This window comes from Lepidochelys kempii, chromosome 4 (genome assembly GCF_965140285.1).
Source record: "Lepidochelys kempii isolate rLepKem1 chromosome 4, rLepKem1.hap1, whole genome shotgun sequence".
NCBI classification, from domain to species: domain Eukaryota; kingdom Metazoa; phylum Chordata; order Testudines; family Cheloniidae; genus Lepidochelys; species Lepidochelys kempii.
This window is the reverse complement of record NC_136383.1, coordinates 9347068-9361267: the sequence shown is the minus strand read 5'-3', so window position 1 is coordinate 9361267 and position 14200 is coordinate 9347068. Positions and strand designations below refer to the sequence as shown.

General features: G+C 41.2%; 1 protein-coding gene across 6 annotated transcripts in view; it reads right to left on the bottom strand.

The window, feature by feature from the left end:
- The window catches only part of WRN (WRN RecQ like helicase), a 111843-nt gene that overhangs the window by 26142 nt on the left and 71501 nt on the right, over positions 1-14200 (bottom strand). For all 6 annotated transcript variants that reach the window (XM_073340321.2, XM_073340325.2, XM_073340320.2 and 3 more), the window contains exons 21-27: positions 14092-14193; positions 13645-13737; positions 9214-9355; positions 4134-4304; positions 3957-4054; positions 1819-1894; positions 563-636 (exon numbers count right to left, since the gene is read on the bottom strand). In XM_073340321.2, coding sequence (XP_073196422.2) covers positions 563-636; positions 1819-1894; positions 3957-4054; positions 4134-4304; positions 9214-9355; positions 13645-13737; positions 14092-14193 — 756 coding nt within the window. The remainder of the gene's footprint in view (positions 1-562; positions 637-1818; positions 1895-3956; positions 4055-4133; positions 4305-9213; positions 9356-13644; positions 13738-14091; positions 14194-14200) is intronic.

Sequence of the window (14200 nt, the reverse complement as noted above, 5' to 3'; positions counted from 1 at the left end):
TTAAAAAGGCTCATGGATTTGTACTGTGCAGAAAACAAGGCCTGTTAAAATTTTTAAACAGTTATGGTCTACTTAATTGTATGATATAAATGTTCAGTTATTGGTTCAGTTCAGGTAATCGGCAATAGAAGTATTTTATAGTCACTTTTTTAAAATAATGTGGGATGTTTTAAAGAGCCATTTAACACACTGCAACCCTACCTACTTCAGAGCATGACCTAACTTACATTTTGTGACATTGTAGCATGTCATGTGAGGCAAAATTAAAAGTGTTTACCTAATTTTCCTATCAAAATTATTTGCTCTCTTAATACTGTTTTTGAAGTCTTTCAGATGGACAGATTATACCTTGTTTCTTAAAGGTTATATGAAGTCTGACACCTGTACAGCACTTATTTTCACACTAATGATTTGAGACATTAAAAAGAAAAGTTCAGTTTACACCACAAACAGACTTACTTTCTTCTCTGACAGTTGCTCTACAGATACCACCTCCACAACACAGGAAAGAACGAATAAGTAGAGAAAGAGAGATGAGCAGAAATAATTTAGTCCATTATACCTTTCATTTGAGACTTTGCCCCTTGTAGAAATTTTACTTGCTCCTTGATAAGAAAACATTTCCTGCAAATATGTCTGTTTTAAAAATAAAAAAAACCAAGTCAGAAAATCAAAGATATCATCCACATTTTTCCCAATACAAATATTAACAGTAAAATACTCATTTACATTTTTATACCAATTTGTTTCAAAGATAGTCAGTAAAGAAAGGGATCGATTTTTTTCAAAACACACTACAGTCTGTTGCATAACGGAAGAATTATTTCCTTTTTGTACCTGGTGTCCCTCTAGTACATTATTACAAATATACACCATACATGAGTAAAAAGCAGATGTGTGTTACAGTATATTGATTCTCATTAGAAAACAGATTTAAAGTTTCTAACCTTAGTCACAGTACAAGAGGAAATTGTTATAAAACAACAATTTACAGAATGAATGAATAAACACTTCACATAAAAAAGCCACTATGGTAAAATATGTTCATGTTGAGAAAAACTGAGAAAATTCTAAGAAATGTAGAATTAGGGTTCCCTCTCAGCCCCTTGCACTAATGTAGGCATTGGAGTTTCACCCCATTTTCTGAAACCCTTTAGAAACTGTAGTGGCGGTCTTTACATTTAGTTTACATTTAATTTAATCCCAGATAAATAACTTAATCCAGAGTTATGGCTGAGATTGCACTATGCAGAGTGTTACTGCTGTTTCTCACTCCCTCATTCCATGTCATCTGTAAACATTTAGATTACAAAATCCCAAGGAAGGGATTGTGATTTTCCATGTGGGGAGGGATAGCTCAGTGGTTTGAGCATTGGCCTGCTAAACCCAGGGTTGTGAGTTCAACCCTTGAGGGGGCCATTTGGGATCTGGGGCAAAAATTGGGGATTGGTCCTGCTTTGAGCAGGGGGTTGGACTAGATGACCTCCTGAGGTCCCATCCAACTCTGATATTCTATGATTCTATGTATTTTGTGAAGCAGGTAGTGCATATTTGGGTGTTAATACTACACTTCACTTTCACACATTAATGTGTTCAGTATATTTCAGTGTACCAATTATTTTGTTCACCACACAACTCTCAACTATCGTACAAATGATCTGTAAATCCTATATTGTGTGCTGCTTTACTGTGCATCTTAAGCTTTCAAATATGTGGAGAAGACTTTATAGCTAAATATACTGATCTGTAAGCTCACTTGCACATCACTAAAGAGTATAATGAAGTGTCTGATAAGTAATATTTTTCTGAAATACAGACCTGTTTCTCTGGTGTCAGCTTTATTGACCTCATATCTGGTGAATGTGGTCCTGCAACCAAAGTTATCTGTCTATTGCTGTAAGAAAATGAATTCAATTGTATTCAAAACATATAGAAAAATAATCACTCTTACAAGAAGGCTGACATTTCAAAATACACCTTGGGAGAGGATGGTTTCAGAATACAGAGAGCAAAGAAAGGTTACTGGAGTTCTTTGCAATCTGTGGCCCACCAAAGATTTTTTGCTAGCTGCATCCATTGGTCTGCACCTGCTCCCTTCTCCTCCTCGTGCTCCAAACTGAGGGCACAGGTGGTGGCATGGGCTGAACACCTCTCCAGTTACCTTTCTACCGCAAATAGCCCTAGCAGAAGGCTCCGCAGCGAAGGGGAAGGAGGGTGGGTAGTGGAACAGATAGGGACCACACATCTTAAAGAACCCCAGTTACTATATGAGGTAAGTTACTTCTCTTTTGTCAAGTGATGGTCCCTATGAGTGTTCCACTCTGGGTGACTCACAAGCAGTAGTCACTGAGAAGAGTGCAAGGAACCCTGCTGTATCATCGACTGGAGGACTACTCTGACAAAGGAGGCATCAGCTGTAGAAGCCTGCACCAGCGGGTAATGAGCAGAACCCCAACTTCCAGCTTTACAGATTTCCAGGAGAGGAACATCTTTAACTGAAGCTACTGATGCAGCTTGGGTTCTGGTTGAGTGGGCCCTCACACCTTGCAGGGTAGAGGTAGCCATTAACTCATAACACAGCAGGATGCAGCCCAAAAGTATCTGAGAAGAGATTGTTTCACCCTCACTTGCTCTGAAGGATACAGTCTTGGGAAAGTCTAAAGGATTTAGTCCTTTGCAGGTAGAATGCCAAGGCTCAACGAGTGTCCACACAGTGAAGTTTCCTATCCTCACTGGTGGCATGCAGCTTTGGGAAGAAGACCGGTAAGAGAATGGTCTGATTTAGATGGAATTCCAAGACTACTCTGGGGGTGAATTTTGGGTGTAATCTCAGGGAAACACCTATGGAAGATCGTGTGAGGTGGCTCAGCTATAAGGGCCCCCACTTCACCTACTCTTCTAGCTGAGGTGATGGCAACCAGAAAGGCAATCTTCACTGATAGGTGGACTAAGAAACATGAAGCTAAGGGCACCTCCTTAGATGACACAGAGTACTACTTTTCTGTTGTTTCTCGAGTAGGAGCACAAGTGGCCAGACTGTCTTGGCTGGTTGTAAGGGCATGTCTACACTACAGGTTATGACAGTATAATTTACGTCATTCAGGGGAGTGAATAAGCCACTCCTGACCTAAGCCACACCAACCTAAGTCCTGGACAGCGCTAGGTTGGCGGGAGAGCTTCTTCCAACACAGCTACCGCCTCTCAAGGAGGTGGTTTTATTAGGCCGACGAGACAGCTCTCCCCCATCAGCATAGAGCATCTTCACCAGACACGCCACAACAGTGTAGCCCTACTATAGCACTTCTACTGTAAACTAACCCTTAGATGGCATCATTAATGGGAAGTGCCACCTTACTGGGGACTAGCTCTCTGGAGAACGTCCAATTGTTTATGAGGGGTGTCCTGCACTTCCTCTGGAAGGATCTGGAGCGTGTGCGTGACCCTCCTCAGAAGATTTTAAAATTGATTGTAACCATCAGGGGATGATGGTGAAGCCAACGAAACTCCTTGTCTGGCAATGAAGATGACAACTCTGTTGGAGCTGGTGGTTCCACATGATACGGTTCCTCCTCTTCCTCCATTAGTTCTTGAGAAGATTCAGGCTATTCTCTGCATGGAGAGGGCTGTCTAGACTCCCAGTGGGATCACAGAGATTTGGGATGTCATATATATGGATCCCCCATAGCCCCAGTAAGTCCAGCATGAGACGTAATATGGAAACTGGGGTGGTCCCCACGGAGGAGGGAACCATTGATTCTGAGGAGCGTAGTCCCTCTTATGCAAGCAAGACTGTGCCCAAGAGATATCCCCCACCCCCGCAAAAAAAACAAACAAACCAAAAACCCCTTAGTGCAGAAACCTCCTCCTTGGCACAGAAAGTCTTCAGTAGCGGGATTCACATATTTGTTCCTGCAACATAAAAGTGACACATGCATAACATATATGGCTGTGGTTACCTTTGAGTGTGAGGTTTCCTAAGATATAGTTCTTCACTGGGCTGTAGCAGAAGAGTCCGATACAACTCACTCCTAGCTTTACATAGCCAGTCTCTACCCTGTGGGATACAGACCAAGTCACTCAACTTTACATTGCCAAAAGAAACCTCTCACAGGAAGGTTTTACAACAAGATTACCTTTTTAGTAAGCTCACACAGAGTTGCAAATTTGCTTCGACCACAAACTTCTTTAAGGAACCCTTCAGTGATGAGCTGTCGGCCCAAAGCCTTCCACCAATTCTCTGGCCAGTCCTTTCCACTACCAAAGAGAGCGTGAGTTCGGTACTTGTCTGGGAGACGCTGGGAATTCTGAAATCATTCAAACATTTTGGTCAGACTCCTTATTTCCTAGAAAAACTACTCCACCATAACTGGTGAAGCACAGAAATAGTCATGCAGTCCAGTACGAATATAAGCCATCATTACTAAAATGAGGAACTGAAAGTTGAAGAAGACTGAAAATGCCAGAAATATGGGAGAACCCCTCCAAACATCAGAATATGTTTGGCAAAGTCATTTAATACCCACTAAAAATGGCTGAATTTGAAACCGTTGAATCTGAATCCTTCCCTTTTTCCCTTGTTAGAGCAAGGGCCATGCCAATGTACCTCACTGCTGTCACTTGGAGTGGTGACAAGGTACTTTCCTCTGTGCCTATTCATTCCACTTTGGGGCCTTCTGCCAAGACTGCCTAAGGACTGTGGCCACAATTTACTTGTCTGCTAGGATCCAGGGCCACCACTCCCACTAGCATCTCCTGAACCCAGTACAGAGAAGACCCCAGTTCTGAAGGCACAAGGACCCAGGTTGCATCCCTCTTCCCTCCTCCCCTTGGGTGGACTGCAGACAAGAGCCAATTAGAGATTCCAGCTGGTAGGGGAAAAAGCAGCCAAAACAGGGACTGCTGCACTATGGAGGACAGAGTAAAATGAGGTCCAGAAGGGGCCACCCTTCTCCCAGAACCCTTCTGGACGCAGAACTGTGCAGGGGAGATGCTTCATGTACCCTCTGGGGGCACTAGAACCATTGGCTGTGGCATCAACAAGCCAGCAGACAAACTGAGGGTGGGGTGGGGCGGGGTTTGTAGGCAGCGCAGCAGAGGAGAGGTTTAAGGAGGGTTTGAAGGCGGATAATGAGGTAGCTCTTCCCAAGCATGATGGGCAGCATGGGCGGAAGCATGAAGGCGCTTGTTTGAAAACTTAACCAGAGGACGATGGAAGCTGACATGTCCCAACTGGAAGATGATGTCAACATCCCGAAAGTGAATATGAGATAATACGTCTGGGACAATAAGGTGCGAAGGGCCGTGAAAGTGAAGACAAACAGCTTATGTTCAATGCAACAGAGAAGGGAGAACCTATGGAGGAATTCAAAGAGAGAAGTGACTTGGTCAAAGGGATGGGCTAGGAAAATGATCCATGCAGCAACATTCTCATTTGTCAAGGCCAGAGAGAAAGATGCTTCAGTAATCAAGATGTGAGATGATGGGAGCTTGGCTGAGAGTTTAGCTGTGTGGATGGTCAGGAAAGTCCATATCTTAAATATGCTATGCAGAAAGAATAGGCAAGATTTAGGCATACCCCAGATGTGAAGATCCAGAGTGGTCTGAATTGAAGATGGCACCCAGGTTACGGGTGCTAGTGTTGTTCACAGTGATCAAGAAAGGAGGTGACATTTCCTGGTACAGGCTAGGGTCTCCTACTTCTTGTTAGCTCATATTCCTTCCTGCCATAATCTGTATCTGGGATGAGTGCAGGCTAAGAGCAGACCTAGTGGTCTGTGATGGTAAGGTCATGGTGCACGAGGTCTCTAGGGAATAGTGTCATTCCACTCTCCAGGGGACTGAGTCAAGGGCTAGTTGTGTGGAGGACAGAATTGACAAAGAGTATCACAGACTAACGACTCTGTGGATGACATGTGCCAGTTCCTGCACTAGAGACAGAAAAGGAGAAAGGCACCTCCTCTGTGATATGTCTGCACCACGGTCATTCATGCCTTCAATATCCAAACTGAACTACTTCAACGAGCCTACTTGCATCTTGACTACCTTCAGCCATGGCAGACTGCATGCACAAACCTATTTAGTTAGTGATCCCTGCCATATGCAGCAGATCACACCTGCGCTCTGCAAACTGTACTGTCCACCTACCTATTTGCTTCTGGGTACAATGCAAGGCGCTGACTTTTATCTACAAAAGCCCTCTAGGGTATGTGTTTCAGATGCCTCACAGACTCTCTCTCCCAATGCACCATCTTCAGACAGTTCAGACATTTGTGCTGTCCCCAGATTTGAATGCTGAGAGACTGGAAGCAGAACATTCTCAGTGGAGGACTTGATGTGGAAACTGTTTTCCTGACTTGATTGATTTACAAGACATAGCTGAACCTTGTACTACTCACACAGGGTTTTGCTTCAGGGAGGGCATCTGAACTGGCTTAGTTTCTGTTCTTCTGGGGACAGAGCAGTTCTTCCGAGGGTTGACCTTTGGTCTATTGGTTGTTTCAGTTTCTAAACGGTTGTATATGTGCCCCGAAGGAAAACTGGGAGCATTTTTATAAAAGTCAAGCAAACAAAAAAAATTCTGTAAATGCGTACGTACATAAAGTCACAAGACTATCAAACAACATGAGACACATTCCTGATTTCCCTATCTGGTCCCCAGGAGAGAGATTGTACTCCAGGAGCATCTTGCTCCATTAAGCAATCTGTCAAAAATTGAGAACTAACCTGTCCTAATCTGAGATTAGCCACTAAATAGATGAAAGTGGCCTTGCTTAAAGGCAAGTGTACCAACTGAGGAGTGGAGTTCCAGTGGAACTCAAACACCAGACAGCAGAAGTCATAGAATTAGAGAAACTTAGGACTGAAAAGGACCTTGAACAATTTCTGGTGAAAAGGGACACTTAATAAATTGCAAATTGGGTAACTGCACAGAGCACCACATTTATGTGACACTGCTGAGATCACTGAAACATGTGTTTTATACTTCTTTTTGCCAGTCTTTCATATTGTCACATTGAGACACCTTCATTCAATTCTTTTTTCTTGCTGATTCTTGGTAGTTCTTTATCTCTTATATTTGATAAGATGTGAACCCAATTCATACGTATAAAATATACTGGAAATCTGGCTGTTGATCTGCAGATTCAAAATTTGTTTGCAAAATTGGAATGAAGCATGGACATTTATGTTCCTGATTTTGTTTCTGTAATGCCTTCATTTAAACGTTTTCATTTATGGATTTTTGAAGTTTAAAAAGAATGGACTTTTACTTACAGGTACTATACCATATAAATTATTCTCTAAAATATATATTGTAAGGCTACGTAATGTGCAATACTTACTTTCAAGAAATGCTCACTGAAAACAATACTTACATTTAAAATACACAAAAATGTGTAATACAATGAATTTTTCATCTAGAGTTTTACTAGATACTGCCATATGAATAGGACTTACAGTATTTCAACTGTAATTAGCTGAAACAATGACTAAGATCTTAGATATTATCAAACATTAGAATTATGACTAAAAGGTATTCACATGAGTGCCCACAAAGATTTTGGAGCCTAGAGTATCTCACTTTATTTCAGTACCCACATTATTTCAGTTTATTAATGTGGTCATGTTCTAAAGTTGCATATTTTTCTAGCAGCAGTGGTATAAAATTTCAGTCAAGGCAACTTCTTAATTTGAAGACTCCCAGAGGACTTGTTCAGTACCGTACGCGGACTCAGTTTTCAAATAATAGGTGAAATCTGATCTCTCTTGTGACCCACCTGAAGTCTGTCTAGGAGCCCACCTGTACCTATTTGTTATGAAAAGACACTGCTAGGTTAAATAAAATCCAAGACAGCACAATTCTTCATGAACTTGACACAAACCTTTTAAAGTATTTAGATATCTTATGATGATAAGGATGGGTTATTTCCTAGGATTTTCTAGGATATTTAGTCCTATTACACAACTTTCAAAGTCTTAAGAACACCTTTTACAAAAAAAGTAGAAACATTATAGACAGCAGTTAAGCTGAAGTTTACAGCTGGAGATAATTTTCATTACCATTTGCATTGCTGTTTGGGGTAGTCTGCAACTTTCACATTACAAAGCCTTCTGACTTAAAAAAAGAAAAAGAGGCATATAAACTGTGATCCAGATATTTTATTAAATATATCAATGCCAAGATTTTAACATGAGTTATTCCTAATAAAGGGAAAAATTTAATCATGTATTTCCCTACTATTAACAAGTAATTTTCTTCCAAGCTAAAAAACACACTCTTTTTCAAAATGTTTGTTTTGTGACTGTCTTCATATTTCATTCTTCAGTGATTATTTTCCCCATGATGTTTAAAAAGCCTTTACATGTAAAGATCTGTATAAATCATTCAATGTGCCTTGCTTCAACCCTACCCACCATATTAAGTCAGCAAGACAAAAGTGCTCATTAACACAAGCATAATCTTCTACTCTACTCAATCACCAGTCAACAGGCTAGCTACTTAGAAATTTAGAGAACAAAAAGATGTATTCTCCCTTCACTGTAAACAAACAGCCCCTTTTAGGGTTAATGGAAGTTACACACCTGCATGGAGAGAAGAATACCTCCTCCCATTAGAAAAGTATTTCAGTTGCTATAAACAATACAAGTGATTAAATTGCAGGTAAAATGTTCACAGGTAGTGGAAAAGTTTTGATCACCCCTCTAGTTTTAGAGGTTACTTCCACTTGTTCAAAAGCTGACTATAAACAACCCAGAAAAAGACAGTCAAGAGGTTTAGAGGCAGCTCAATACATGGCTAAGTACAGGACCTTAGTTTGGATCCAAACTCTTAGGCCAGAAAGGGCTGGGAATGTTGAATGTTTAACCTTTAGAAAAAGGAGCCTAAAAGTGTGAACTCTTTGGGGGCAGAGACCATCAGCTTATTCATTGTACACAGTAAGGGCCATGGTTTATAGGCACTACTGCAATACAAACAATCCATTATAATAATAAAGAGCAGCTCCAGGGCTAACACACCAGTGCTACTGAATTAGTCTGTTCAGCCTTTCTCTAGAGGAAGGTGCATTAAGAGTGGCCTTTGCGGGGGCTGGGGAGAGAGGTACTATAAAGTGAAATGTGTGTATTGTTTTTGGGAGCAGGAAGGGGGGAGGGGGCTATCACAGGAACGTTATCCCTCCACACCAAAAATACACAACGAATTTTAACCAAACTTACAGATCCTCGGAGAAACAAAACCGGAACTCCAGTTCCAAACTTCTCGTCTAAGGCCCTCACTGCAGACATCAGCTGGTACGCTTGCTGACCGAAATCCTGCAAACTCTCTTCTGTGTCACTGTTAATGGTGCAGCAAAGGGTTCTAACATGCACAAGAAAACAAAGATTAACTGCCAAGTGCTAAACACTCAGAAATAAGGGTGTTATTTATTAAAATATAGTTAAATATATAAAGCATATGTTTGAATTACAGCTTTTACATTTAAATATGCAATTAAATATATACCTTTAAATGCAAAAATCTAGTGTTCAAGATACAAAAGTCAAAATTCCATGAGGTAAAACTGTGTTGGCAACACTAACTTGTGCCTGATGACCTGTAGCAGAGTTAGCACTGGGTGAACAACTCTTAATCCTTTGAACGTCTTAAGTATTCTAATATGTTACCCAACAGCTTTCAAGTTGCTTTGACACCGCTTTTTGCATTTAGCTACCATGGGGTTAGGGAAGTCCTGAGATACAAGTTTTACGTGGGTTGTAGCCACAGTTCTCTTCAGGTACGTGGGGAAAGAAAACACCAGAAAAAATTAAAAGCAGGTCATGTGGTGGGAGTAGGGACGGCTCTCTCTCTCTCAAACAACCCCAAAATGAACACAAACTTAAGCCACGACCTTTCACTGGCATTGAAATTTTAAAGCTAATGTGACTTTGCATGTAGATTTAGGGCATAATGAAAAATCATCTCTAAAATAAAATTCTGCTCTAATCACAACTACAGTGCAGCTAAGGGATTATCCCATAATTTGTGAACAGACAAGAAGCATAGCTGAACTGATTACTTTCTTTTGAGAGCAGTGGAGCACAACTAGTCCAGTGGTTTTCAAACTTTTTTTTCTGGTGACCCAACTGAGGAAAATTGTTGATATCCGCAACCCAACGGAGCTGAGGATGAGGAGTTTAGGGTGTGGGGGTGAAGGCTGTGGGGTGGGGCCAGGAATGAGGGGTTTAGGGTGTGGGAGGGGGCTCTGGGCTGAGGGTTGGGGTGTGGGCTCTGGGGTGGGGCTAGAGATAAAGGGTTTGGGGTGCAGGAAAGGGCTCCGGATCTGTGGGGGGCTCAGGGCTGGGGCAGGGGATTGGGGTTGAGATGCAGGTTTACCTCGGGTGGCTCCCAGTCAGCAGCGCAGCAGGGATGCTAAGGCAGGCTTGCTGCCTGTCCTGGCACTGCAGACCGTGCTGCACCCTGGAAGCGGCTAGCAGCAGGTCTGGCTCCGAGGCAGAGGCACGCAAGCGGCTCCGCATGGCTCTTGCCCACAGGCACCGCCCCCCACAGCTCCCATTGGCCGGTTCCCAGCCAATGGGAATGCGGAGCCAGTGCTCAGGGCAAGGGCAGCTGCTGGCCACTTCCAGGGCGCAACATGGTATCAGAACAGGTAGGGACTAGCCTGCCTTAGCCAGGCAGCACCACTGACAGAACTTTTAATGACTCGGTCGGGGTGCTGACCAGAGCCACCGCGACCCAGTGCCTTACATTCCGCAACCCAGTACTGGGTCGCGACCCGCAGTTTGAAAACCACTGATCTAGATGCCTTATACCAGAATTCTTACACTGGCAGGGAATACAGACACACAGTCTACTACAAGTTCAAGAATGAAAGACATTTCTACTTTTATTGATGTTACTCAAACACGTAGTGGTCTTATCTCCCCTTGACACATGCATGTAACTAATATCAACATTAATGGGACATAGGTTCAAGTCGCAATAGGAGACTCCATGAAATAGCAGAGTTAAGAACACCTTACTAGATGCCTAAAAAGCCACAGTCAAGGAAGAAGACTGTGCTGGTTAAAAACCAACCTGGTTTATAGCAAAAGGATGAAAGGGGAAGTTGTTAGTAATGAATATAAATCAGAAGTTAGGAATTGTAGAAAATTGATAAGGGAAGTAAAGGGACACAAGGAGAAATGTATGACCAGCAGAGTTAAGGACAATTAGAAGAAATTTTTAAAATATATTTGGAACAAAAAGAATCCTGAGAATGGTATTGTTCCTCTGCTAGATTGAAATGGTAGAATGATGAATAATGCAGAAAAGATAGAAGTGTTTAAAAATATTTCTGTTCTGTATTTGGGAAAAAAACTGATGATTAGTCTAATCACATGGTGATGACACTACTCTTTTCATTCCACTAATATCTCAGGAGGAAATTAGACATTTTTAATCACCAGGTCCAGATAACTCGCATGCAAGAGTTTTAAAAGAGCTGGCTGAGGAGCTTGCTGGACCATTAATGTTGATTTTCAATACGTCTCAGTGCACTGGGGAAGTTCCAGGAGACAGGAAGAAACATAATGTTGTGCCAATTTTTTTAAAAGGGTAAATGGGATGACCTGGGTAATTATACGCAAGTTGGTCTGATATCAATCCCAAGAAAGATAATGGAGTGACTGATAAAGGACTTGATTAATAAAGAGTTAAAGGAGGGTAATGTTGATTTGCATTAATTACATGGATTTACACAGAATAGGTCCTGCCAAACTAATTTAATATCTTTTTTTGATGAGATTACAAGCTTGGTTGATAAAGGTAACAGTGTTGAGGATACTGTAAGGCGTTTGACCTGGCCCTGCATGACATTTTGATTAAAAACTAGAAAGATATAAAATTAACATGCCACATTAAATGGACTAACAATTGGTTAACTGATAGATCTCAAAATGTAAACAAACAGGGAATAGTCATTGGGCAGTTGTGTTTCCAGTGGGGTCCAACAGGGATCAGTTCTTGGCCCTACGCTAATTTAACATTTTTATTGGTGACCTGGAAGAAAACATAAAATCATCACTAATAAAGATGACACAAAAGTTGGGGGAGTGGTCAATAACCAAGACAAGTCATTGATACAGAGTGACTTAGATCGCTTTGTATCCTGGGCACAAGGAAACAATATGAGTTTTAATACGGCTAAATGTCAGTGTATACATCTAGGAATGAAGAATGTCAGCCATATCTGCAGAATGGAGGACTCTATCCTGGGAAGCAGGGACTCTGAAAACTATTTGGGGGTTGTGGTGGATAATCAGCTGAACGTGAGCTCCCAGTGCGATACTGTGGCCAAAAGAGCTAATGTAATTCTGGGATGCATAAGCAGGTTAATCTCAGGTAGGAGCAGAGAGGTTATTTTACCACACTATTTGGCACTGGTGCGACCACTGATGGAATACTGTGTCTAATTCTCGTGCTCACAATTCAAGAAGGATGTTGACAAATTAGAGAAGGTGTAGAGAAGAGCCAAGAGAATGATTAAAGGATTAGAAAACCTGTCTTATAGTGACAGACTCATAGAGCTCAATCTATTTAGCTTAACAAAGAGAAATTTAAGGGATGACTTGATCACAGTCTATAAGTCTACATGGGGAACCAATATTTCATAATGGGCTCTTCAATCTAGCAGAGAAAGGTATAACACAGTTGTTTTCAAACTTTTTGTATTGGTGATCCCTTTCGCACAGCAAGCCTGTGAGTGTGGCCCCCCCTTATAAATTAAAAACAGGAGGTGGGTAATTTAATTTAATGGGGGGTTGGGGCTGCCAGCCCCATGGAGCTGACAGCTCGGGACCCCCAAGTAACCACCTTGCGATTCCCTGAGGGGTCACGAACCCCAGTTTGAGAACCCCTGATATAACATGATCCAATGGCTGAAAATTAAAGCTAGACAAATTCAGACTGGAAATAAGGCATAAATTTTTGACAGCGAGTGTAATTAACCATTGAAACAACTTACCAAGGGTCGTGGTAGAGTCTCCATCACCGACAATTTTAAATCAAGATTTGAATGGTCTCCTAAAAGACCTGTTCTAGGAATCATTTTGTAGAAGTTCTATGGCCTGTGTGATACAGCAGGTCAGACTAGACGACCACAACGGTCACTTGTGGCCTTAGAATCTATGACAGTCAAGCAGGATAAGAAAAATTTGCTGGCACACACAGCTTTTAAACTTTCTTCAGAATTAATTCTGTGAGGCAGATACCAAAGTTTTAAAAAGGTGGGAAACATAAAATTTATTTTACAGTCTTCAAGAGTATTGTAATAAGTCACTTAAAAAAAACCCAAAACATTTTAATAGCAGCAATGATCTTTTGTTACAGGCTTTACTACAATCTGGGATTTGGTGTGGTGCGTATGCATTGCCTCCTGTCATGCTCCAGTACCGAGATAAGCCTACAACAACAACAGACACTGCTGTTCAAACACAAAAGCAAATTTCAGGAGGCTTTTTGTATTGATCAGAATACTCACATACTGAAGTGCACAAAAAACCAGAATATGTTATTAGGAGAAATTACTGATGCACTTATTTTCATTTGTCTTGTATGTTATAGGAACATAGATGTTCTAAACACAGTAGTCTTTAGGGAGGAACATTTACCTGGACCGGCAATTATCACAGCATTTTTCTGTTCCCATGATGCCAGAGGAGGCCTTCCGGAGTTGTTTGTCTTCAAAATGAGACAAGATGATTCTACACAAGGGAACATTGAGAATTAAATAAAAGAACAAGAATTTACATGTTAAATTCATTGCAAAAAACAATGAGTTGAAATCATCATCATTAATTGATTCACCTGGGAGCCAATTATTTGCACTTGATTTCACCAGAGATAAGGACGTTTGTTTTTAAAAAGTAAAAGAAGTTCCTAATGCTGGTATTTAATTATGCAAAAGATGGTAAATATCACTTTTTAAAATAAAATTGCATTTTTGCAAAGTATTTAAGTTATGTAGCTACATCGTCAGCTGTGACTGAACTGCAATAGCTAATACTAATTGCGTACTGTGGACTTACAGAAAATGTGCAGTAAAATATAATACTCACTTTCTCCTGCAGCTGTTTGAGTTAAGGTACTTCTCTATCTTTGCCGCCATCTTTAATTTGTATAGTCGGAATCCTTCATTATGTATCTCATTTAGAAGATGTCTGCCGT